The 25,320-nt window shown below is 44.8% G+C and overlaps 1 protein-coding gene across 3 annotated transcripts in view; it reads right to left on the bottom strand.

Annotated features, from left to right (window-relative positions):
* NAT14 (N-acetyltransferase 14 (putative)) overlaps positions 1 to 16,042 on the bottom strand; it is a 111,696-nt gene extending 95,654 nt beyond the window's left edge. The window contains exons 1-2 of one of the 3 annotated variants that reach the window (XM_085616604.1): positions 15,929 to 16,042; positions 14,409 to 14,515 (exon numbers count right to left, since the gene is read on the bottom strand). In XM_085616604.1, the coding sequence (XP_085472730.1) occupies positions 14,409 to 14,489 (81 nt within the window). In that variant the 5' untranslated portion in view covers positions 14,490 to 14,515; positions 15,929 to 16,042. The remainder of the gene's footprint in view (positions 1 to 14,408; positions 14,516 to 15,928) is intronic. The other 2 variants (XM_085616606.1, XM_085616605.1) reach the window with 2 other exon arrangements.
* Between the last annotated feature and the right edge of the window lie 9,278 nt (positions 16,043 to 25,320).

Genomic DNA, 25,320 nt, shown 5'->3' with positions numbered 1-25,320 from the left:
CCCCTTTTTACACCTCTCTGCAATGGCGCTTACTGGACGTACCTAGTGGGCTATTTTGCCCCTAGGGATCCTCAGGATTCAAGGGGACTTAATCTCCCAACTTAAAAAACGGCCACAGGGTGTGTTTACACAGTGGGGAAGGGAGGGGACGGGGCCTGAGGTGACGTGTGCAAACACGCCCTATGGCGCGTTTTAAGTTGGGGAAATAATTCCCCTTCAATCCTGAGGGCCCCTGGGGGCTAACTAGCCCACCAGGTGCTTCCAGTAAGCGCCACTGAGCTGCGTTGCAGAGAGGTGGTCCAGGCCGTGACACTTTCTACACCTCTCTGCAACGCAGCTCTGTGGCGCTTACTGGAGGTACCTAGTGGGCTAGTTGGACCCTAGGAACCCTCAGGATTTAAGAGGACTTAATCTCTCAACTTAAAACGGCCACAGGGCGTGTTTACACAGTGGGGAAGTGAGGGGACGGGGCCTGAGGTGACGTGTGCAAACACACCCTGTGGCGCGTTTTAAGAGGTAGTTTTAATCCCCTGCCCTAATATATACTAGGGGCTTACAGAGGAGGTCATGCTGATCACAGGGGGACCCCAACGCATAGTGTTCCCTAGTGTATGTAGGTGTTTTCACTGTATTTTGAGTATCTTTTAACATAGCACTGGCTCTAGGACTGGTTAGTCAGACGCAGTTACCACCAGTATCTGTCTGAAAAAGTTGAGGGTACAGGATGATTTTGCAACAAGGCTTCTTTCTGCTCTTCCGTTTGTTCTTTCTGCACGTTATCCTTCTTCCTGCACTTTTCTTCGTCTTTGAGGACTTCTGTTGCTTCTTTCTGCATTTCTTTTTTTTCTTTCTGTGCGTTTTTTCTTCTTTCTTCACATTTCCTATCTCTGTAGGCATAGTTAGAAATTAGCATTTAAAAAAACTTTGAAATTCACTGAAAAAAACATAGGTTTCAGGCACGTTATAGTTAGGAATTAGCATTTAAAAAGCCTTAGAAATTCACTGAAAAACCCATAGGCTTCAGGGGCGTTATAGTTAGCTGGACTTTTCACTTGTACAAAACCATTGAAATTCCCCCGTTAGTTAGTTCAGCTAACTATAACTCGTGCGCTCGCAATGCACTGCTGATGACATCACATATTACATCACTCATGACATGGTCAGTGACATCACTCATTACATCACTGATGACATCTCAAATGACATCACTGATGACATCATCCTTGTGATAGAGTTGCAGACCTCCTCTCCCCCTAATATAACCTTTGATACACACATTCAAAAATAGAAACTAAAATTTTCAAAACAATGGACATACCAATATCAGTTACAACAACCTATTCAGTAATTCTAAGATCCACATCCACATCCACTCATTCACCAACAGTCCTATACAGTCACTCATACATGTACTCACTCATCATATGTACTCAAACACCTATACATCCTGTTACACAACGCCACTCATCCATAGTTACTCACACACATAGTCAATCATGCTAATAAAGAATCAAACATACATTTACTTGCATATACAGCTATACACACACACCACCACACTTACTGCTACAGAAACTTACACATACTTAGTCTTTTAAACAATCACTTATAGAAACACATACTTATTCATACAGGAACTCTTTCAATCTCTCACTCTCACATACTCACTTATATACACCAATAGTCACATATACTAGTTTAAAACATATGTAGTTACTCAAAGACACTATTGAGACAGTCATTCACTCACTAACACATCCATGCACACACTCATCCACCCATACAGTCCTGCACACATGCTGTCTTCAACACATACAAACAGTGAGTCACTCATTCATGCACCTATGCACTACGTAATACCCCCACCGAACCATACAGACACTCATACTGATTCTCAAAAAACCAACTAATAACCTATATAGACACTCATGTAGCTACTCACCAACCCAGGCAGCCACTTATACACAAAGTGAGAGACTGATACAGATATTTACATATTTAAACATTACTCACTAAGCCATGTATTCACTAAGATACACTTAATCAGTCAGTTATACAATCAATTTTTCAAAAACAAATTATCCATTTAGACACTTATATACCCATTTATTCTTCCATCGACCTTGAGATATACATATATAAAACATATGTAATTTTTAGAAAAACACACATTCACTGGATGATGTCATCAGTGATGTCATCAGTGATGTCATGAGTGATGTCACTGACCATGTCATGAGTGATGTAATATGTGACGTCATCAGCAGTGCATTGCGGGCGCGCGAGTTATAGTTAGCTGAACTAACTATAACGGGGGAATTTCAATGGTTTTGTACGAGTGAAAAGTCCAGCTAACTAGAACGCCCCTGAAACCTATGATTTTTTCAGTGAATTTCTAAGGTTTTTTTAAATGCTAATTCCTAACTATAACGTGCCTGAAACCTATGGTTTTTTCAGTGAATATATATATATATATATATATCCAACGAAAAGTTTGCCCTTGTGACAGTGGCCTCCCAGAGTGCTACATCCTTTACATGAGGGCTGCAGTGGTTTAGTGAATCACTCTCAAACACAGGAATATGGCTCAACATGTTTCAAGCTTACGCCCTTTCTCACGAGCCTCCGCTGACATGGAGAACTGCACCCGGTAAGTATGGACACCTGCTCCAAATAAACAAAAGTTCCGCCCGTATGGGCGTGTCTTTATTCAAATTGTGCCTCACAGCATTATGGTATTTGCAGTTCCATCTTAAATGAATACCCAAGTGGGTGGTGCCGTCGTCCTTCAGCCAGTGCAAAAAATAAAGCCCCAGTGGGTTTGGTGAAAGTAAAACGCACACAGTCCATTGCTGTACTTTTGCCACTCAAGTGGAACACTCTGCTCCCTCCACGCTGGTGTCCGAACCTACCGACACCAAGGGATCCATCTCAAACGGCGGGCCACTATCGCGGCTGGACAGAGCCGCTACATATCCAACGAAAAGTTTGCCCTTGTGACAGTGGGCTCCCAGAGTGCTACATCCTGTCCACAAAAATCTTCTTTCACAATGGTGCTGCAGGTTAAAGAAAGGCATGTCCTCGTATTAGATATGCCTCAGTCATGGGCGCATGCGCGTTGCTTACCTGTAAAATGGACATCTGTATGTTTGAACGTTCGTATGTGTTTTGTCTGCATTAATTTGGACCTATTATGTTGAGGGTCTGTATAGCACTACACGCTAATGGGGTAGCCTCAGAGATTTATGTATCAAATAAGATTGCTTCAGAGATAAATTGGAAGTGAATAGTTGGCAAAGAGGGCAATTATTTCAAATACTATGCGATAAGAAGTAAACGTCTTATGATGGAGTAGATGGTTTTAGGCGTCTAACCAACGGGTCCAGTTTATAGGGTGACATGCGGCCTTCATTCAGCACAGTGGGTAGTCGTAAGCTTTCCTGAATCATCATAGTGTGTCGCCCAACTGGCATTTTGTTGCTTCTGTGATTGAATCCATATATAAAATACAATAAGTAAGAATACCTATAACAAGCTAGGGCTATTGGCTTTGTTAATGGCTGTCAGTTGCATAAGAAATGTAAGCAACAACTATGGCTTTGTTGCATAGAATATTGAAAATTCTTCCGTTCTGAAATGATGAGACTGTAAAAGAACTATAACGAGTCTCTTTGAAGTTCTCAAACACAATGAATGGTGGTCCACAGCAGAGTTAAGATTGTTTTTCCACCCCGAGGATGAGGGCAAAAACAGAGAGACCACTCAAGACCCATTTCGGCACCTGCTTTTTAGAGCTCAGTACGGGCAGGACCCGGCCCACTTAAAGTCCTGTCATAATCCATCCTAAATGCGATGAGGTGAGCTCCATCAAAATAATCTGTGTATGAAGTAATATTCCTGCAAACTTCTTGGGGGAGAATGGGCAGATTGAGTAGCTTCGTAGGTTTGTAGAGCTTATGTGCTTGGGTCCAGGGGCGGCTCCTCCACGTGGGCGGAGGAGCGTAGCCCCCACTGCTTTCTCACAGTGCGAGAAGCAGAAACAAAAAATTGTATAAATACCATTTTATGTCTGCTTCTCGAGCTGCAAGAAAGCAGAAGAAGGGTTTGGTTGGGGCGGGCGGGTCGGGGAGGAGTGGCTAGCCCAATGTTATGGGAGCTGACTGTTTGGTCGGCCCCAGGGCCGACCAAACCAGTCATAAGCACTTCTGTTTTCTCCATGTAGAAAACGGCCTCCCCATAGACGCCTGTACGGACGGATTCCCAGCCAATCACAATGCTGCCATTGCAGCGTTGAGATTGGCTTAGGGGGTGGAAGAGAGGCTGCCTGGGCTGCTTCCTGTTGCAGAGACAACGCAGGAGGTAAGTTAAGTTTCTGTTTTTAAATTACCCGGGGACCCCTTCCTTAACGCAGGGTCCGACGCGACGAGGTGTTCTAAGTGCGTGCATGAAAAACTTAAACATTTGGTGGCGGTGTGTGAGCAATACAGCTCGAAATTTTTCTGTTTTTCCATGCAAACACTCTGGATGTATTGCACTCTGGAGAGTGAGATTAGAATGAGTTGTAGTGGTGACCGGAGCAATACTTCGAGAGCGCATGCATGAAAAACGAAAGCATTTAGTGGTGTATTACTCACACAACCCAAATTCATTTTTCGTTTTTCAAGGTGTCAGTTCACACAGGAAGACGAATATAGCCTGGTAACCGCCATGTGAGTGTTTTCCCTGCACATTGGGGGATCTTTATTTGTTTTGCTTTCTTGGGTCCGCCAGCATGGTGCCCCCGCCCCCTTAATAGGGCACAGCTCCAAATGCATAAAATGCAGCAGCCCCTTTGGCTTATGGGCCTCCATTTTTAGGTCTCGCATGCGCTGCATTGGAAAAAGACCTGTAGAAATAGATCCGGTTTTGCAGGCAAAAATATGCACGCGTTGCATTGCTTTGAATAGCAACGTGTGCACATTTGGCGATTCCCTTGCGGGAGCGAGCGGCGCCATGTGTTAGCAATTATCGCGCTCGCTCCCGCAAGGGAAACGCTGCCTGCTCTCGGCCGCGTTCCCTCCACCCCCTACTTGCGCGAGGTGCGCGCGCTTGTTTTTGAGAGGTGCAGACCCGGAGCAGCCCTGGTACCGAAGAGGCGCAGGGGCCCGACAGGGTGAAGGTTAGCACAGAGGCCCTCCTTCAGAGTCTATAAAAAGTTAGTGCCTTCCACAGAAATATCTCGGTAACTCCAACCTAGACAGTACCGGGGACCCTTCACAGCACACTGCCACTTTCATCAGCGCCATCATCATACCATGCAATTCATTCCGCTATATAGCTAAAGCACACCGACTCTTATGCTATTACTGCCCGTTTTTAATCAGATGACAAGAACTGCTAAATGATCCCCTAAGAATTATGAAAACATTGCACCCCCAACCCTCAACAAGCATTTACAATGCAATGGTCTCGGCATTGGTAAAGTTAGAGCTATTGGCATTGCTCATGACATTATTTTTGTTTATGTTTTTGTTTTTAAAACATTTAAAGAAACGGCATTGTCATGAGCAATGCCAATAGCTCTAACTTTACCAATGCCGAGACCATTGCATTGTAATGCTTGTTGTTAAGCCCTGACAGCGAACACCGACAGATGCAAAGTGGAGCCCACATAAGATCTATGCAGGCGGGCAACTAGAGCCAAATTTCAGGGGGGGGGGGGGGCTGAAAAAGATTTCGGGGGGGGGGGGGCTACATCTTCCAGCCATAGGCAGAGTGGCTGTAAAAAGGGGCAGCCTTCGAGCCGAGACCTAAAAAGCCTGCCGAAGTCAAGCACCTGTCTGTGTCTGCCCTGCCTCGACTGCTGAAATTGAGAGCCTGTCGTGCAGGTTTTTAACACAGATCCCAGAACAGCAGTCCTGCCTCATCAAAGCTGCTGCAGGAACGAGTTCACCAAACACAACCACCAGCGTCGCCCAGCAAGTAAAGTGGGCCATAGCCATGAGACAGTTAAACGACTGCATGCCCAGATATATATATCCACCGTTAAAACACTGGACTTTTGCCCATATGGCAAGAACTGTTGAGTTCATCCAAGCGTTAGCCAGTAGGGAAGTCCAGAGTAGAATGCACGTGTACGTGTACGATGCAACGTAGTCATTAAGAGAACTTAAGAACAGGGAAGAGAGAGCTGTCACAGAGGAGTTTGCAAAGAAGTTTTTTACCGTTCAGCTAAAATTTTACTGCCCGTTCGGTCACACATTCACTTACCTTACACTAGTAGCTACTCACGTTTAATCCGCTTGAAAATGTAATAGTTCCCAATTTCCCACCAGCTAGCGGACTGTTTATAGTAACTTCAGAGGCACGTGCGTACTTCAAAGCCAATGAGCACATTCTAATTCTGTGCAGCTGCGTAGGATTGGATGAGGTGCTGAAAATGCTCCAATCTTGTGTCACTTTACAGATTAAGAGTCTTTTCCACTCTCAGACGACTGCCAGTATACATTCAGGCGTGGGATTGGCTGTCATGTGATTCGGAAGTAGCGCATCGGTGGACGAATTTTTATTCCCGCGGAGCGCAAAGTGAGCAAGTCGAAATATAATGTCAACGCTTCTGTTTAGGGGGCGAGCCTCATCTCGGACTGCATAACTTGAGTTTTACGTAGCACCCCAAGAAATTCAGCTGATGGAGGAGGAAGCGCCCTCACTGCGGGTCACAAGGAGCACCCCAAAGCCCCTTGCTGATGGGGAGATCAGCAATTCGAGGCCCACAACTCGAAGTAAGAATAGCCCCCTTCAACCACCATGCTTGCTCAGACCAACAAGCACACCACCGCCTTTCTCCGAGGCAGAGCAGAAATGCCTCGGAGAAACGCAGCGTCCTTTTCGGATTCGGGGGCGTGTTTTGCTGTTATCTCCTCCAACCATTGGCTGGAGGAGATAATTAGACTTTCTGGAAAAAACACGCCCCCGATCCGAAAAGGACGGGGCCTGATCGGAGTGACGGGACCTCTTCTCCAATGGGTGGCCAGCATTCAAGAGGCCAGCCAATGGAGAGCAGGGGAGAAGAGGGGCGGGTTCAAGCCCCTCTTCTCCAAGTCATTAAATCTCGGATCGAGACTGCGCAAGCGCAGCCTTCGAGCCGAGACCTAAAAAGCTGCTAAGCAGGCGGCAGTTCTGGGTGGGAGAAGAGCGTGGCAGGGGCACAATTTACATAAAAGCAAAGCAGCAGAACTGCCCGGAGGATGACACAGGGACCATAATGCTACGCCACTCTAAACACGCTTTGTAAAAAGAGCACAGCTTGATAAGTGGGTGTTTGCCTGATAATATGTTCGTCATGAGATGACATGTCACCCACCCGCCCGCCCCTGTTCCGTGCGTGTGGATAAGGCGCCGCCCCATCTTCATGTCACTTCTGCACTGTCCGGGTTTTATACGACAAATAAAGAAATGAAAACGCGAGGAGAGAAGAGATTCCGACAGACGTCAGCGGCCTGTGCTGTGAGAGGGCACGTTTTATAACTAAAGACCGCACAGTTCACAGGCTTTGACACGGCTTTTGGAGAGACAAAACGTGCACACCTAGCCGAGTTGTGTCCAAAAAAGGCCCTGGTGGATGCAGTTCGTATTACCCTGATGTTGGCATGTTTACCTTTGCGCTGTAACATCACACCCCGCACTGCTTCCCTGACCTTGGCGCCAAGAGCAGACACGGCCGCGAGCTCTGTACAGACCTGTGCGAGGCGGCTTCTTAACAGATACGTGTCCAACAAGCATTGGCGATACCAGTAGGGCTGGCTTTAAATGAATGTTGTATGGAAATGTGAAACATTACAAGTAAATAGCATATGTATTTATGTGGAAACAAAAAAACTGTAGACTAATATTGACGTAGGTTGAAAGGTCAGGTGACGGCTGCACTGTCGAGCCACAGCTAAAAATCCATTTAGGTTAATGTCTACCCTCAACCCACCTGTGCTGGTGCCAGAGAAAGACAAACACCACAAGTTATCTAGTTATAAGACACTTTTACAGCATTACAATGTCATGTGTGTACCCCTTAAAGTTCAAGCTCAGCCAGCTGGATAAACAAAATGATAACAGCTAGTGGAGGGAATGCACTTTTTTTTTGGAAGCACACAGCGTCTGTCCAATCAAGACATGTACTCTTCGGTCCCCAAATGTGGGTGGAGCCAAAGCCCCTCTCTAGTGATTCTCACATAATTGTCTAGTGACACGTGCACTATCAGATCATAATTAAGTTAAAAGAACATCCAGCATGAAGAAAAATGAAACTATCTTTCTTTAATAGTTATCTTTTGACCCTGTGCGGTTTTATTAAGGTGTGTGGTTGACATTTATAGTTTGCTTTTATAGAACTTGCAGCTTTTTTGGGAGACCGTGACCTCTCACACACCCATTAAAGGGGCCGACCACTGAATGGCACAATAGGCACCAAAAACTCAAGGTGACATCATCAAACAGAACATTCTAGAATGCCTGTTGTGGGCGCGAGCTATAAATACCGGAGTGTGTTAAGAGAGCTATATCTTTAACCTTGTCATGAGCTGACAATGAGTGGAGCCATCAATGGTGCAGCTGGTGCAGTGGCACTGGAGCCCAAGCATGTGACGGGCCCACTTCACCAAGACTCGTGTGCAGTTTTCTGATATCCTGTTACAGATGAGGGTTTCACCTTCCCTTGCATTATGTCATTAGAAGTGTAGAGAAACCCAGCCCGGTCGTCAAGTGCTGAACAGCAAGCACCCAAAAAGCAAGCAGGCCATCGTGCAACCAAAAAAATGTTGAAGTACAAAAAAAGTTAGAATAGTCCTCCAAGCAATGACAGGAGACAACAAGCATTGGCAACGCCAATAATCTCGCATGTGCAAGAGCAACTGGCTTTGCCAATGTGTTTTAGCCATGTTGTACACCAGCACGGCTGTTGTTCAGCATGGCTAAAAGTTAATGGCGTAGAAGAAAGTCGCGTGGAGTGTCGTAGAGTGGAATGGCAAAGAGTGGAGTACAATGTTGTAGAGTGGAGTAGCAGAGAGTGTCGTGTATTGGAGTGACAATGTGGAGTCGCGTAGTGTTGCATACACTGGAGTGGCATAAAGTAGAGTGGGCTGTTGTAGAGTGCATTGGCGTAGTGTCTCGCAGAGTATAGTGGCGCAGAGTGCAGGGGCATTGAATTCAGCAGCATACAGTTCAGCGTCGTAGAATGCAGTGGTGTAGATTAGAGTTGTGCATAGCAGAGTGCAGTAGCGCAGAGTAGAGTGTCGTCAAGTGCGTAGAGGTGCAGAATAGAGTGGAAGAGAGTTGAGTGATGCAGAGGGCAGTGGTGTTAGGTCAAGTGGCATAGAGAAGCAGTGGTGTAGAGTGCAGAGAAGAGTAGAGTGGCATAGAATGGTGCAGAGTAGAGAGCATAGAGTGGCGCAGAGTATAGCGCAGTAGAGTGTAGTGGCATAGAGTGAAGTAGAGTAGACTACAGTTCAATGTGCAGTGATGTAGAGTGTCGGAGTGGAGTGGCGCAGAGGGGAGGGGAGTGACAAAGTGTAGTGGTGTAGAGTAGATTGTTGAAGAGTAGAGTGTAGTGGTGTAGAGTGGAGTGGTGCAGGATACAGTACAGTTGCAAAGAGTGGCATAGAGTGTAACTGCATTGAGTAAAGTGGTGTAGAATGCAGTGGCGTAGAGTGCAGAGGTGCAGAGTAGATTAGAAAGGCGTACAGTGTGTTGGCGTAGAGAGCTGGGGCATAGAGTTGAGTGCTAAAGAGGAAAGTGCATTGGAGTAGAGTGTATTGGCATTGAGTGCAGTTGCATAGAGTGCAGTATTGCAGAGTGGCGTAGAATACAGTGGCATAGACTGGAGTTGTGTAGAGTAGATTGGTGTGGCCTATACTGGAGTGATTTAGAGTGCAGTGGCGAAGAGTGCAGTGGTGTAGAGTAGAGTGGCGAAGAGTGCATTGGCATAGAGTAGAGTGGTACAGGAGAGAGGTGTAGCGTGAAGTGGCATAAAGTGCAGTGGCATAGAGTGGAGTGATGCAAAGTGCAGCGGCATGAAGTGGTGTACAGTGGAGTGGTGCAGAGTAGAGTTCAGAGGTGCAGAGTACAGTGGCGTAGAGTGGAGTATGCATGGTATGGCACTGCATTGCCATTACAGACAACACATTTTCAATTGGAATGGCCATTACATTTGCACAGACATACAGTTTTACTAATAAAAGTGTACAGTGCACAAGCGAAAATGCGTGGAAATTGCATCACCTAGTTTAAGGATTTGTTTGGATCATATATTCAAGTATTTGTTTCTAACAGAAATAAACAAGCATTGGCATAGCCAATAGGTGTCGCCTTTGGGACCTTTTAAGGTTTTTAGCCATGCAACAGTTGATTTTGCACCAAGGATATTGTGCTGGATAACTAAGCACTTATAAGGTACCAAAGACGAGACCTATTGGCTATGCCAATGCTTGTTGCTAATGGGCATAGTAGTAGTTGGTGTTAATAAAATCAGTGCAATTGACTGATTGCTTCTCTTTTTTCCCCAAAGCAAAACAAACTGAGTTTCATTATTTACTCCCCCCTCCTTATACATCATCATCACTTTAGTAAAATTGGGCACATTTCACGTCATTTTGTATTTGCCTTCACCTATTAACAAGTGAAAATACTAGAGCCTACACTTAATAGCAGGGAACTACCCAGAGTTCCCTACTGTGCTGTCCATCGTCGCATTAGGTGAAGGTTTTGTATTCAGATAGTATTCTATGATTTTCTGATACCATACTGCAGGCACTCTCCCATCCACCCCTTCTGCTTGTTTCTCCTTCTTTCCCATGTTCCACATGCTGATAGCCCCATCCCTTCGCTCATCCGCAGCATGGACTGCTCGACTGCTCCAGTCGGGTGTCCGGTTGCTTTAAGTACCAGGACCTTAAGAAATGTTCACCAAATCACGTGTTGCAGTGTTATGTTGGGTGACTCGCTGCAAATTTTAAAAAATTAACTCTATTTATTGCAGGCATTTCTGTCTATCTTTTCGTCATGGAGCACCATTTACTTTAAATATATAATCTACACAGAAACAGGAAGATGGGTGCTTAGTAAAATTAATGGTAGCACCAACTGAAAGGAAGGGTGTTCATCTTCCCCAGCTGATTCCTCCATGATAGGGTTCACTCTATGTACTGCATGTGTACCACCCATAGACTGACCTCTCCTGAGCATCCCATTTACAGGTGGCACATGTACTAATGGTCAGGCAATAGCTGTTTGATCATAATGTGTAGTCGTTCCCAGGACGAAAAAATCCAGTAGAGCGCTGGCCATTTTTAATCCTTATTTTAAGATCTACCCTTGAACAACCTGCGGGTGTAAAATATCCTAATTAACATGAGACTGTAAAACCTCACATTTTACGAAAATCGTAGTATATTCTAATGAACACTGAATCTATCATTATTAAGGCATAGAGAAAAGTTATGGGTCACTGCATGACCTTAGCAACCAGTAGTACACGTAGGCAACAGGAAGCAGCTATTTGGAATTGATTCTCTATCGTCACTTAAAGGTTGGCTCGCCAACCTTTGATACCACACAGGCAATCATTTGAACCTATTTAATATTGCAGAAAAGACCTCTTACTCCAGAGGTCCTACTCAAAGGATGCAGTAAGTTGCGATCAGCAGCATGACCCGTTTGATCTGCCTATGCAGGTGGTTGCATCAAATTTGCCTGCAGCGGACCACAATGTCCAAATCACTGGTTTGGATTGAATATGGACAGTGTAGTGCATTACTGCTTTTGTCACGGAGAACCTTTTGTGACCTCCAAAAGCAGGTCATTGATGAGCACTAACACTGTTGGACTGGGCGCAGCCAATCAATCAGGCGTTTGTTAAGCGCAACTACTCACCCGTAAGGGTCAGAAGGCGCTGGGGGGGGGGGGGGGGGGAGGGGGGTAGCAGGCTCCAGTTCATCAAGGGGGGGCGGGGGGGGTCTGTGGAAGAGCCTGGTTTTTAGGTTTCTTGCGAAGATGGGGAGCAACTGAGTAGGGTACACAGAGAACAGGATCCGATTCTCCTCACAGCTTTCTCCTTTCCTTCCAACACCTAATCTCTGGACTCTGGAACAGAAAATACACGAGAAGCAGCACATCAAACCCTGAGCGCCCACCTGTAGCAACGTTACTATGTCAAAACCTTAAGTCACTAGGATAAACAAGTGCGCCACATCAGACTGCCATGGCCCGTGCCCTATGACTTTTAAGAGACAGGCAAGCCTGTCATGCAACAGTTCTATAGGTTTTTTTGGGAGTGGCGTGCCGGACGTTGAGTGACTGTCTCAGACCTGTTAGCTTTTCAGAGACAAAAGTCCACCTTTCCTGGAAATCTGCCTCTGTACTGGGCTAATACAGAGGAGGGAAATGACGGTCTGTGGTGTTGGTATCTCGTGTCCCTGCAGCTGGGTGTTTGCTCCCTCTGCGTGGCATCTCGCGGGCTCGGAGCGGTGCCCAGACGGGCAGCTTTGTTGTTTAACCTATAATGGTGAGTGTTTGGGATGGTGAGAGACGTGTGGAGTGTCTGCAGAATGTCTGAACAGCTTACGTGAGTCCTGCGCCATGACAGGTGGCTTCTTTCCAATTAGATCTCTGTCTGAGTACCCACTACCCAACTATGGGGCAGACGTTTCCCTCCTCCCACAGAAACCTTTCTAAAGACAATTGCAAGTGGCTATGAAGCAGAGACCGAAAGGCGGCTGCATCTGAAGGTCGTTAGTCTGGTTAGAGTTAGTTGCAAGTCAGGGTATGCTGGTTTGTCTAGCACGTATGCCACCCGTTGGCTAGTTCGAGGCGCTGAGTGGGAATGCAGGGAAGTAAATAGAAGACGAGGGAGTCAGGGAAGGACAAAAAGCGAACGACAGGCTAGAGAGAGAAATGAGACCCTCGCGTACTGATGCTTGTGCAGTGCTTATGCCAGCAATCAAGTGTTCCTAAGTGATGACAGAAAACTTGGGGAAAAAGAGGGCATGAAAGGGAAGAAGGAAGGACAATAAAGGAAGAGGGAAGAGGCAGGATACTCTCATGTTGGTTGCTTGTCTAGCACTTATGCTATAGCATGGGCTGTTTGAAGGCGCTGAGGTAAAGCATAAGTGTAAAAGAGAGACCATGAGAGCGAAGGTAGGAATCACGTGGACAGCGACTAAGGATAGAAATGAGAACAAGCATTGACAAGGTCAATGAACATGAAGACAAGCATTGGTGGTCACTCAGAGTGCAAGGGCTGTAAAAGTCTGACAGAGCAGCAAACTAGAGCTGCCTGCCATCTCACTCCATTTCAACAGAGCACCACTTCTCTAGTTCTGTCCTTTTAATTGACAGTGTGTTATCATGGTGCTTGTAGTCCCGGTTTGCTTCCTTTTACTCAATGGACTGACACACTCTCTTTAGAGTTGTATGTGTGACATGCTCCCTTTGTTATTTTAACATTGGTTTCACATTATAGACGGACGCTAAATCCTGATGCGTGCTTTCAAATTGAGTTTCAAAATACTTACCTCCTCATTAGGTGACCTACTGCCTTTTAATGTTTATTCCTTGCTGTCTCATTGTGTCCAATCCAACAAATCACAGTAACTTGCATTTCTTTAGTAGATTTTATTTTAAAGCTATATCAATACATAAGGAAATCTGTGAGGTATTCAGCATTCTTATCTCAAAGTCTGTTATGAAGTTCTGTGGTTATACTGAATGAGCAGCTACCTACATCATTTTCATATGAAATCTCTTTATTGATGTAATGAGTACACTTTCACAATTGTCTTTTAACCTTCGTGCTTATTTGCTTGTAAATGAACCATTTGCCCACCCATTTTCAAAGTTCTCTCAGGGGAGAACCCCTGAAGCCCCCTTATGGCCGTCGGGGGTTCTCTCGCCAATGGTCACTCATTCAGACATTTTACACCTCACCACTTTCAAATGTCATCAGTCGCCACTGCTTGGGCCTTTTTGCATGTGGAAGCCTATAGCTGTGTTACTCTGTGTGCACTGACTAAGCAAAAGTCACACATATTAGCATTGAGATAGCTTTTAAAGACGTGTCTTGCGTACATTACAAATGTTCTGTAGGCAGATGAGTTGGCCATCTGCTATTCCTACCCAATAATAAAATTGATGTAAACATGTACGTGCTAATTTGCCAACCCCTACTGGGTGACAGCCAGTGGTTTTGAATAACAGTACGAGGCAGCAACATGTTTAATAGGTCTGAGACGGTACAATGGTACGGCAACAAGTACTCTATAAAAACAACCTATGATGACTATAAATATAATATTATCTACTAAGGCTGAATGCTTTCCCTGGGTCTGTCTATGAGTTTGAGTTTTAGATGTGTGATGTTCCACACCGTCACATTCAGAAAATACCTTTAACATTTCCAACACGAGCTGTGCTTCCTCTTCCCGCATCTCCCGAATGGACAGCTGGCTCTCATCTAACGAAGGCATGATCTTGGTTACAAAAGAGCCCTCTTCTGACAGGTAAGACAACGGAAAGTACAGGTTGGCATTATAAGCATTTTCTACGGTTGGCATACTATACAAAAGATTAGCCAGTCATATGGTAGTACTGTGACTATGTCATGCACATAATGGGATTCTAGACGAACACAAGATTAATTTATGGACATTATACCACGATCTTGGTGGAATTACTGGCATGCTATGCTTTGGGGGAACATGGTAATTTTATGCTTACAATGTACAGGGTACATCAAGAACCCGGGTGAAATGCAGACATGCCATAGGCAGCATATGAGGACTGGTGTACCGTTAACAAAATGGAAATATAGTTACCATACCATACTGGTATTAGTGACAGGTAATGCCTAGCACGATATTTTAGGAATTCCATGCTCACGATGGCCTTACATCGGGACCACTGGAATTATGCAATTTTGCGGACGCTGTATCTCTTGCACAATTATGGTTTTGCCGTATTGGCCATATAATTCATCATCTGCTGCATAATCTGCAGATTATAGCCCCCCCCCCCCCCCCCAAAACCTTTTTAGCTCAAACGTATCAAAAGTTAGTAAACGGCAGCAACACATGTTGCCACGCAGAGAAAGGCACTTTGCAAAGGTTGACTGGCCCCCTCTCTGTTGCTTATTGCTGTATTTGGTTGTTAATCTGAATCTGGTATCAATGAGGAGAAACATCTACTCAAACAGTGTTAACCTGCGCAGAAATGACAATTTTAGAAAGTACTGCTATCACACAAAATGTGCTGCATAATGTGCTTTTCTTACCGCATAATTTAGTCAACCGTTTGGTCCTCCCTGAAGGCATAATTCCAGTAACCCTCCCTTACATGCTCGTCGTGCAAATGACTAGATGAATCATGCAAAATATGAAAATAAAGTCAAGCTCGTCGTGCAAATGCCTAGATGAAGGGCATATGATGCACAATATTAAAATAAAGACATGGGGGCATATTACCAAGACAGGCGATACAATTATCGCCGCTTTAGCGGCAGAAAACTGCCGCTAAAGCGGCGATAATGGGCTTGATAATATAATATGCTCTATGGAATTCCAATTGAAGCCATGTTAGATGTCCTTCACATCTAACATGGGCTTCAATTGGAATTCCATAGAGCATATTATATTATCAAGCCCATTATCGCCGCTTTAGCGGCAGTTTTCTGCCGCTAAAGCGGCAATAATTGTATCGCCTGTCTTGATAATATGCCCCTTGGTATGTTATGAACAACATCCCAGAACAGGATGGTACTGGCAACCACGGATTGTAATTACAAACCACTCACAAGATATTATAAACCTGGCACGTTCCATGTGGAAATATAGCAGTACCATACAAGTGCTGAACTTTGTTTTTTCCTAAATTACCGATCTACATATTAACCCCAATATGGGTAGCTCACCTCCTTAATCAGGTGACCACCTGCCAGGCACTTACACGGGGTCCCCGGGAGTTCAACCTAAAGCCCGTGGTCCGTTGTTGATATTTTAACGGATGTGATTTAACCGTAAATGTTAACACTTCCGGGTTGCACAATAACGAAGTCCACCAATCATAGTGCTTCACACAGATTTTCGAGGTGCCGATTGGTTGAAGAGACCGTATGTGGTTTTGTCTGATCCATCCACAGCAGCGGTTGTCTTCAAGTTTGGAGCTTGATGGTCTGGTATGGAGGCGCGCCTGAAGAGTTAGTGGCGGACCTGGTGATATTAGTTTGTCTCGGGATGAGCACATCACGCTAGGCTGCTGTCGCCTGCCTTTCTGGTTGGAAACGAGAAATGAAAGGGAAGGGGGAGGAGGAGGCGGCAGCTACGCGAACGGGGCCACCCTGGGCTTCACTGGTGCCTGTCAGGGTACGAGATGGCAATTCTTCGATGCACATGTGGAATATCTAGCATTTACAGATTCTGAATATTCCGTTTGTTGTGTGACGCTGGTTCAGATAGCACCCTGCTGTTATATTGACCGCTCACTGGGAAGTCTGAATGAGTGACTTGACAGATAAATACCTTTTGAATAGCATGAAACATTCTATATGATACCTATAGATAGGTTGCTTTAAGGATGGCCCCCGTATAACCGAGGGAATTCGATCTTGCAGTAGCTCATAAGCAGTATAACTGTGCTGGTTAACGGCACGTATTCCACCCGCTAGTCTCTAAAAATTATGTCATAATATTGCAACTAAGGCAAGAATTACATATCCCTGTTCTACTCTATTTCTTGTATGGCCCATGCATTTTGTTTTAGGAAAGACATTAGGTAAGTAATTGTTGGGACAGGAATGTCTCCTGCATGGTGAACGGGTGTGTAGCGTTACCTCGAGTGCATGACTGCATGCAAAAATGACAGCTGGCCTTTTGCTTGCCCATGAGTAGAAATGATCAAACTTCCACAGGCTGGATATAACCTCTTCCTTTATTCATGTACAATAAACCCCGTCTATCAGTCAACTGCTCCTGGAAACCAACTGCCTCTTCATTTCTAATAATAAAATTCCTCCCCGGAGCCTTCATTAGGCAAACATTCCAGAACAGTGGCTGGCTTGCAAGGCTATCACACAACCCCTAGTATAGCATACAATACACCTCCCCGTTACTTCAGCAAACAATTGTAGACACGCACAACTACCAAGAGAAGACATTTAATACACAACATCTCTACAAAGCATGAAGAACACTATATCTTTTGTATTTAAGAATAGCTTTACACAAAATCTTGGAGATGTGTAGGTCTCGTACTCACATGTTTGCTTTTCCTGTTGCTTGTTTGCATACCAATAGTAACACTGGAATGCAAAGGGTGCACATCTTCAAGAACATCCTCAAAATTAGGACCAATCCCAGAGTTACCAGCAGGGCCCTTTGACCCAGCTCCCTTCCACAATGCAACTCTATCTAAATTCTAAATACGGTGATCTTCAGTCTTGATCGCATTCCAGCATAGTTTGGTAAACCTCACAGGTTGAGAGAACTTATCCGACAACCTACCTTTGCTTGTTTTTTTTCCTTTTCCCAATAACCAACTTTAACGTTGGTGTTCTTCACCCCAATTCTTTCAGCAAATTACTCCTTATGCTTCATGATCTCGTTCTCTCTTTTAGCTCTCAAACTTTCACACAAGTCTTTACTTTTTATGGGGTAAATTTGGTTCCAGGTGCTCTCGCTTTCTTTATCCATGATGAACCAACCAGATCACTGGGAGACCTCTTCTTAAACAGTTGGAAAGGTGTAACTCCCGTAGATCAATTGGGAGTCAACCTGTACATGCAAACTTTCTTTTTTAGTTCGTCCACCCAATTCATCCCATTCATGACTGCATGCTGGATACACTCCGTAACTACTTTGTTGAAGTGCTCGATCAGCTGGATGATATAAGGACATAGTCCTGTGCTTGATGCTCCTCTCATTCAAAATCTCCTCCATCTTCTTCGATGTCAATTGTACACCATTATTGGTTAACAAAGTCTCCGGAAATCCTTTCCTACCAAAGACTCCTTCTAGGAACAACATCACATCCTGGGTCTATACAGCATTGACCATTTTTAGGTTCAGGCCATATAGAAAACATATCCATGCAAGTGATAAACTTATCACCACCTGAGATCCTGATTGGACCTACTATGTCCAGGGTAACCTTAAACAAAGTCCATTTACAGGCTCCCTGATTAACATAGGTTGGGTTCTGCATTTCAGGATCTGGTCGCTTTTACTGCACTCCATGCAATCACGTACCACTCTTTCAGTTACGAAATCCATGCCTGGCCCTCCCACCTTCTCTGGATAAATCAATCCTTCACCTCTCATTATTAGGCCTTTCTTCAACGACCGCTCGTCCTTCACCTGCTAAAAACCTCTCATACTTTCAGGCGCTTTGACCTCACCAGACCAATCATTTTCCAACCTGTGAAGTATATGTCCTGCAAATGCACTTAATTCATCTGTTCCATTCTTCTCTCCTAATGTTGAATGATGCCACCTGATATTGTACAAACCCTCACCAGATTAATCCTCAAAAGGTATGTCATTTTCTCCTCTGGGCTCCTGTGTACACAACCTAGAACAACAGTAATAATGTTCAGAACTTTAGGGACATATGTGACCATAAAATCCAATTCTTGTAGTGCCACCACCCACCATCTAATCCTGCTGGAGATGACATCAATCCCTTTTTTCAAAAATCCTCCTTTAAGGGTTTATGGTCTGTTCTTACTTCTAATGGAATACCCCACAATATCTTTTTGAGCTTTGATATTTCCCAGTACACCACCAGAGCCTCCTTTCCTATGACAGAATAGTTTGCCTCAGAGCCCTGTAGCGCCCTAGGCAAAACAAGATGGTGCTAACTTTGCCTCAAGATTCGTGTTCCAACACTGCTCCTAACCCTTTCATGCTGGCATCCATTCTTAAAATGGTTTTTACACCAGGTTCAAAACTATATAAACTAAACGCTTTTAGACAAATCGCCTTTCACCCTTTCAAACTCATTCTCATATTCCGCCGTTCGATCAAATTCAACACTTGTTTTTAACAACATCCTCTTGCCAATACATCCTTCAGCAAAACTAGGAATAAACTTGCTGTAGAATGCTGCTATTCCCAAAAACATATCCAGCTCTTCCTTAGAAGTAGGGCTTGGCATGTCTCTTTATCATTCTCACAAGACTTACCTTGGGACAAATCCCATTAGCATTGATTAAGTGACCATGGTACTCTAGTTCCATCACTCCAAATCTACATTTCTCTAGATTCAGTCAACCCTCTGGTCCCCAATCTCTTCAACACTTCACATACTCTGCCGTCATGTTTCTTCTTGTTTTCTCCATATACTAGTACATCGTCTTGATAGATTTTTACACCATCAACACCTTTGAGAACACTCTCCATAGCACTTTGAAAACTGCTGAAGCAGAAATTAAGCCACAAGCATTCGTAGATACCTATACGTACCAAATGGTGTAATAAATGAGGTGACTTATTGGGATTGGGGATGCAAAAATATTTGATGGTGTAATGCTAATCTAGCGTATACTCAGAGTCCTAGGCCTGCACCTGGTAATGCAAGATCCAGAACCTATTCTGTGACCTTGAGGGGGTCCATAGCGACCTCTTATAACAGACAGCTCAAATGTCCATGTCCTGAGAAAGTCACATAAATCGTTGGAGACAGAATACTACGTGTTTGTAAATCTTTTTTTATGGCCAGGCCTTTTTTCTCTGCGTCAGGAGAGAGCACGGCCTACTGAGACTTCTTGTTGCAAGTTATGCTTTGTATGCGTATCCCAGGCCTTGTACTGACATTCTGTGTACATTTCGAGTTCAAGTGTATATAATAGGCTTGTGACACTTCAGATAGTAGTTCTCAGTTTGAAGAGAGACTAAACACTAAGATCAGTGGAATCTATTGTGGATGGCCCAAGAGTGAAGATCAGAACAACTTCTCTAGACAGTGGAAGTGTACTGCTTGCATTTTTGTGGCTGTATGACGGGGATCCAGACACTGAAATGAGTACGGCTGCTTTTAGAAATTCAAGGGCAAGGGCTACTGATTCATTCTTCCTGAGTACTGTAGTTTGGTAGATGGTGAGTGGTGGGACTGCCAATCCAGGGCTTTAAGGTGAGGAAGTTTCTAGACGGGCCCTCTCTGCTTACTGCTTTAGGAACGTTGATGACCGCCATGTGCACAGATCTCCCATTTCATCGTGCTTTTGTTTTAGATACTCCTGCTTGAAACCAGCACACATGCTACCTTCTACCAGAGCCATCAACTTGCTGTGTTTGAGGAACAACTAGAAAAGGAAATTTAACAGAGAAACACCTTAAACTGGTTCTGAAGCATTAAGCAGTATATCCACATTCCCTGTCTAGAAAGTGAGTATAAAAGTGGGAGCCAAACTACTCTGCTTTGTTCCAGTGCCAAGTTCCTGTTGAGCAAGGTAGGAAGAGCCCCGCAGAGTGCTTGCAGGACTGCTGTGTTACCAGGGCTGGTGTCTGCATTGCAGCCGGTCTACCAGAGGTGAGGGTATATATTCTGCAATTTGATGGAGAAGCTGGGCTGTTGGCTACGACTTAGAAGCATGCCTGTCTGCTCAGAGGGGAGAAGAGTGCATGGACCTGCTGGAGAAGCGATTCTGAGGTCAAACCCAGCTGTTTGGAACACCTAGAAGTAGCTGACTACAAACAGTTAGCAAAGCTGGTTTTGACCCAAAATGTGAGGGGATCCATGGTTTCCTGGTGCAGTTCCTAGCGTAAGTATACCAAATCGGGATGACATTTCCAAAGTAGACTAGAAAGGATTTGCGCTACCGCTGCCAGTAGGGTTGGCCAACTGTGGTGAGCTGCTGCATTATCTAAAATGAGAACATGCTGACAGCAGCTGCCAAAGACAAACATCCATCTGTATCGGCTTGGAGGTCGAATCTGCTGATGAGCCAGCTAAGCGCCATGTTTAACCCAAGTGGTCCAGGGAGGCATGAGTCTAATATTTGTGGTTCCCATGACAGGCCTTGAGGCCCAGGGGTGGGAAGTTGGTGTCTGCACCATGCTGTGCGGCTGATTCACTATTTCGTTTGAGCAGGTAATGTGGGCTGTGTCCACTTAAACTGAGAGACATGCCAAAGATTAGGTTTGCTGTAATAAAACTAAGCGTTGTCAATACAAACTTGTTGGATCTAAAGACCATTGAATTGACCTACAAGATAACATTTGGGGTAACTGATAGTGATCTACACCTTTGCCTACTCTACACATCCGCCCATATCTTTGCCCAAGTTACCCTAAGCAGGGTAACTTTCCTGAGAAAGAGAGGACGTTGATGAGCACATTAAAAAGTATGTGAATTTCACTAGACCCCAGAGATAGATTGTAACTTTGCACCTGATCCCACCTTTAGAGTGTGCAATATTTCATTTTGCTGTATGTTTAAAGTATTTTTAACCAAAAAGATAAGCACTTGCCTTTACAATGTTATTTTTTCTGTTGGTTGACTATTGAGGTCTGAGCTCTTGCTCTCACACTACTTCCCTGAGGAGCTTTTGACTGCTTGCCCATGCTACTCGAGAGTCAAATGCTGTACAAAGCATTCATGACATTTTGAGTAAATGTACTCACATTGTCCCCAATAGCTCTACTGGCACTTGCAGTTGGCAAAATATGTAAGCACGGGTTTCTAATAAAAAAAATGTTTACTAATATTGTGAATTTCTTTTGGTGTTTCAGCTTTGTTTTGACAGACCTATTGATTTACCCAAGTGATTTGTTCCCCTTTCTCGCTTTTATCTTGTCTCACTTTAGCTTCCCTTCTGTAACCTCTCTCCATAGGCATACCCTGTAACTTGAGTCTCTGAGCTTAATTGTAACCTCACTAATGGAGGAAGAGAGCATGCAGTCACCAAGCTTGTTTCTTGTCCACTGAGGTACTGTAAGAAGTGTTCTATAAAGACAGCTGCTTCTTAAATACCCCATTTGCCTAGAAACCCCCTAGCTCTTATACAATTGCATGATAATCTCATAGAAGTGAGCCATGGAGCTCACAGAGCTTGACAAAAATCAGATAATTTTTTTAATGGTACAAACAGTGCACTGTCAAAGCTACCTCACCTGCCCTGCACCACACCTCTAACTGGCTTAAATTTAATATTGCACTCTAAGATGGAAACCCGTATTGCTTCTAAAACAAATGTGTAACACTTTAACAGCTTACCTTGTAGCCTATTGCTAGGTGCATAACTATCTCTACAACACCCATCTGCTTAACTAGATTAAATTGCAACGTGCACCTGAAATGATATTGAGTGCCACCGCTCAGAAAATACCCCCATCTACATTGCCCTCTGTAGTAATCAGGTCCAGGGTGATTGTGATGTTTCAAGAGGATTTATTCAAGATGGTTACAGATCAGTAGTACAGTAGTAATTCAGCAGTGGATCAGCCCCACCAGGAGCAGCCAGCAAGGCGTTCAGCCCTTCTCCAACTGTGGATTTCATAGATGAACATTCCACATTACATCATCTCCACAGTGTTCCACTGGTGGAGCAGTGAATGGCAAGAAGAACAACTATACCAAGATACTACACCCTCTTATTTCTGTTGTGCCAGATTCACCTCTTTTCTATTTTGCTGTGTCTGATTTTTCCAGTTACAACAGCCATCAGAACCCTCCTGAGCTCAAAGAACTTTGTGTGGCTGATGTGTGTGTGGGGGTGGGAGGGGAGTACGACAAGCATACCACTTGTGACCAGTCACACGTGCACGGCCTTTGTGGGGACAGGCAGTGGTAGTTCTGTACAAAGGTGGGACCAAATAGGTAGTTTAATACTATGTAAAAACTGGTCCATGGAGGTTTGGAACACTTTGGGCTGCATCTCCTAAAATGAAAGCAAGCACAGAGGCCATAATAAACACCTGTGCCATAAATAAGAGCTACACCCTTCATGTTGTGCTCCGCTATGAAAAGGGTTGCGGAGTGATAGCTGGTTTTTCCATAGTAGCGTTGTTTTTTAGGTCTCGCCTAGGCAGTGCGCATGCGCTGCTCTAGGAGATGACCTTTAGAAATTGGTCAGCTCTTTTCAAGCCCTCGTGCTTGTGGTGGCATCCACCTTGCGGGAGTGAGCAACACGCGTGCTTGTTTACATTTCCATGCTCCAGGTCACTTTCACTTTCTAGCCGGCAAGGGCGTTTGGAAGCAGCGGCGCGCGCAGGGGCTAGCTATTTGTTCTAATGAGCTTTCACGCTCGCGCTTGTTTACATTCAGCAGCAATCTACTAAGGGGACACCACCTACCAAGCTGTGGGGCATCTGGAGCACGTCCGGCTCCCCACTAGTCCTTGATTGTTGCATCACTGCGTTAACTGGCATTTCCTTGCACGTCGCCCTCTCCCCAGGCATGTCCTGGAGTTCACCCTCATGCATCCCCCATGGACATATCCTGCCAGTATCCTCTGACGCCTTTATCCTTCAGTCTTTTCCTGACAATTCACCCTCCTACACTCCTGTTATCCAGCTGTGCCCTGTCACTTGCCCCTCATACACCCACGTGCCCTGGCCACCACCCTCTTGCTGTCCAGCCGCAGTGTCTCCTTGAGTAACCCACGCTGGCCCAGCTTTGTCTAATTACACCGGAGCGTTCTCCGTCCTGGGTCCCGTGTGTCCGCCCGTCCGTGGTGATGTCTAAACATCTGCCTGTCTCTACGTCCGTCTGTGCGTGGAGGGTAATGCCGGACTGCCCCAGACAACATCAATCTGATTTAGGCTTCCTCTGTCATGCAAGGTGCCAAGCTTCCGCCGCGGATTCGTCTGGGTGTCCCCGAGTCTCCCTGAGCATCGCAGTCGCCATCTGCCCATCTCAGGCATCAGCTACCCATCCTATACTATGTCTGTCTATTCCTCCATTCCGCGCCTGTCTGTGCCAGATGGAGTGTGCTCAAGTGTTCATTTTAGTAGTTTAGTGCGCCTATTTGGACTTCATAGTCTAGAGCTGGTGGCGACCCAGATGCACTCTCAGAATTGGTTTTTAGGTCCCTGGTAGGGACACATACTAAGAAATTCAAAGCTTGCATTAAAAGGTTTACTATCCTTATCGGATCCCTCCAAGGCACAATTACATGCCGGCCCGCACCTCAGTTTGTAGAAACATTGGCAATTCTTGTTTGTTCATTGTATGATTTAAAACCGGAATTAAATCTAACTATCTATCACAGCTTTTTTGATGAAGTTGTGATGCATTTTATTCCACCCTCACCTAAAACTGCCCCTTCGTGCTGTGACTTAACTAAACCCCACCAATCAACAGGGAGGAGGGCTGTGTTTTATTAGGCACAATCACCATTGCATTAGGAGCTCATTCTCATGAAATTCAAAGGTTGATGCCCCAAAGACTGTGCCCTTTGTACTGTCTAAAGCATTCTAGACAGCAGCCACACTGCTCTACAACATACTTTTAACACATTGGCAAAGCCAATAGCTCTAGCAAAACACTTAAAAGGTCCGAAAGGCGAGACCCATTGGCTATGCCAATGCTTGTTTCTAGAGCAGTGGTTGGTCTCCCAGAGCGTAGGTGACTTTCAGGTGAGTAGATCAGAGGATGAAGTGCTTTTCTTGACGAGGCTCCTTAATAGCAGCTCAAGTCATTGGTGAAGTTCTTTGGAGGAATTCCTATTAATTTGTAAACCAAGTGGCCCGTAGGAGTGTTTGTGATGAAGTAAGGTGCACATTGACAGGTTGTTGATTTAAAGGGCGCATGAAAGGACTTGCATCCTAGAAAAGACTTAATGCACTTGCTTGTGTAAAACTAATTGTCAGTGAAAGAACGTAGCGTAATTCTTAAATTGAGCAAATAAGTACGACATTGAAATCATGACAGCCATTGTTAAAGAGAAAACATTTTAATGACTATAAGAACCCTTTTAGTAGTGAAAGGAATGAGGATGAGAATAACTCGTTTTGTAGAAAAATAATAATAATTAGAAAAACAGAGGAGAGTTGTGCAAAAATAGCGGTGTGATTTTACTACATCTTTTTGCAGCTCTCTTTTGAGACCAGGAAAACAGTAGTATGAAAATCAGAGGAGTTTCTTATAGATTCAGACAAATATACAAGGATTTCCTATCGGTAATCATTCACTCAGTCGTCATTTCATAACTCCTTCCAGGCTGTCCCTCCGCCCTCCCCCTTGCCATTCTGATCTTTAGTGCTATTCTAGTAAGTGTAAATATGTTGTGTCCCTTTTGTTCGTTTCAGGCCGGTCATCGGCAACTCAGGCCACAAGCGCCATAGTCCTTAAAAGCCTCCTTTTCTC

The sequence above is a fragment of the Triturus cristatus genome, chromosome 7 (genome assembly GCF_964204655.1).
Source record: "Triturus cristatus chromosome 7, aTriCri1.1, whole genome shotgun sequence".
NCBI lineage: Eukaryota > Metazoa > Chordata > Amphibia > Caudata > Salamandridae > Triturus > Triturus cristatus.
The sequence above is the reverse complement of the archived record's forward strand: the minus strand, read 5'-3'. Positions and strand labels throughout refer to the sequence as shown.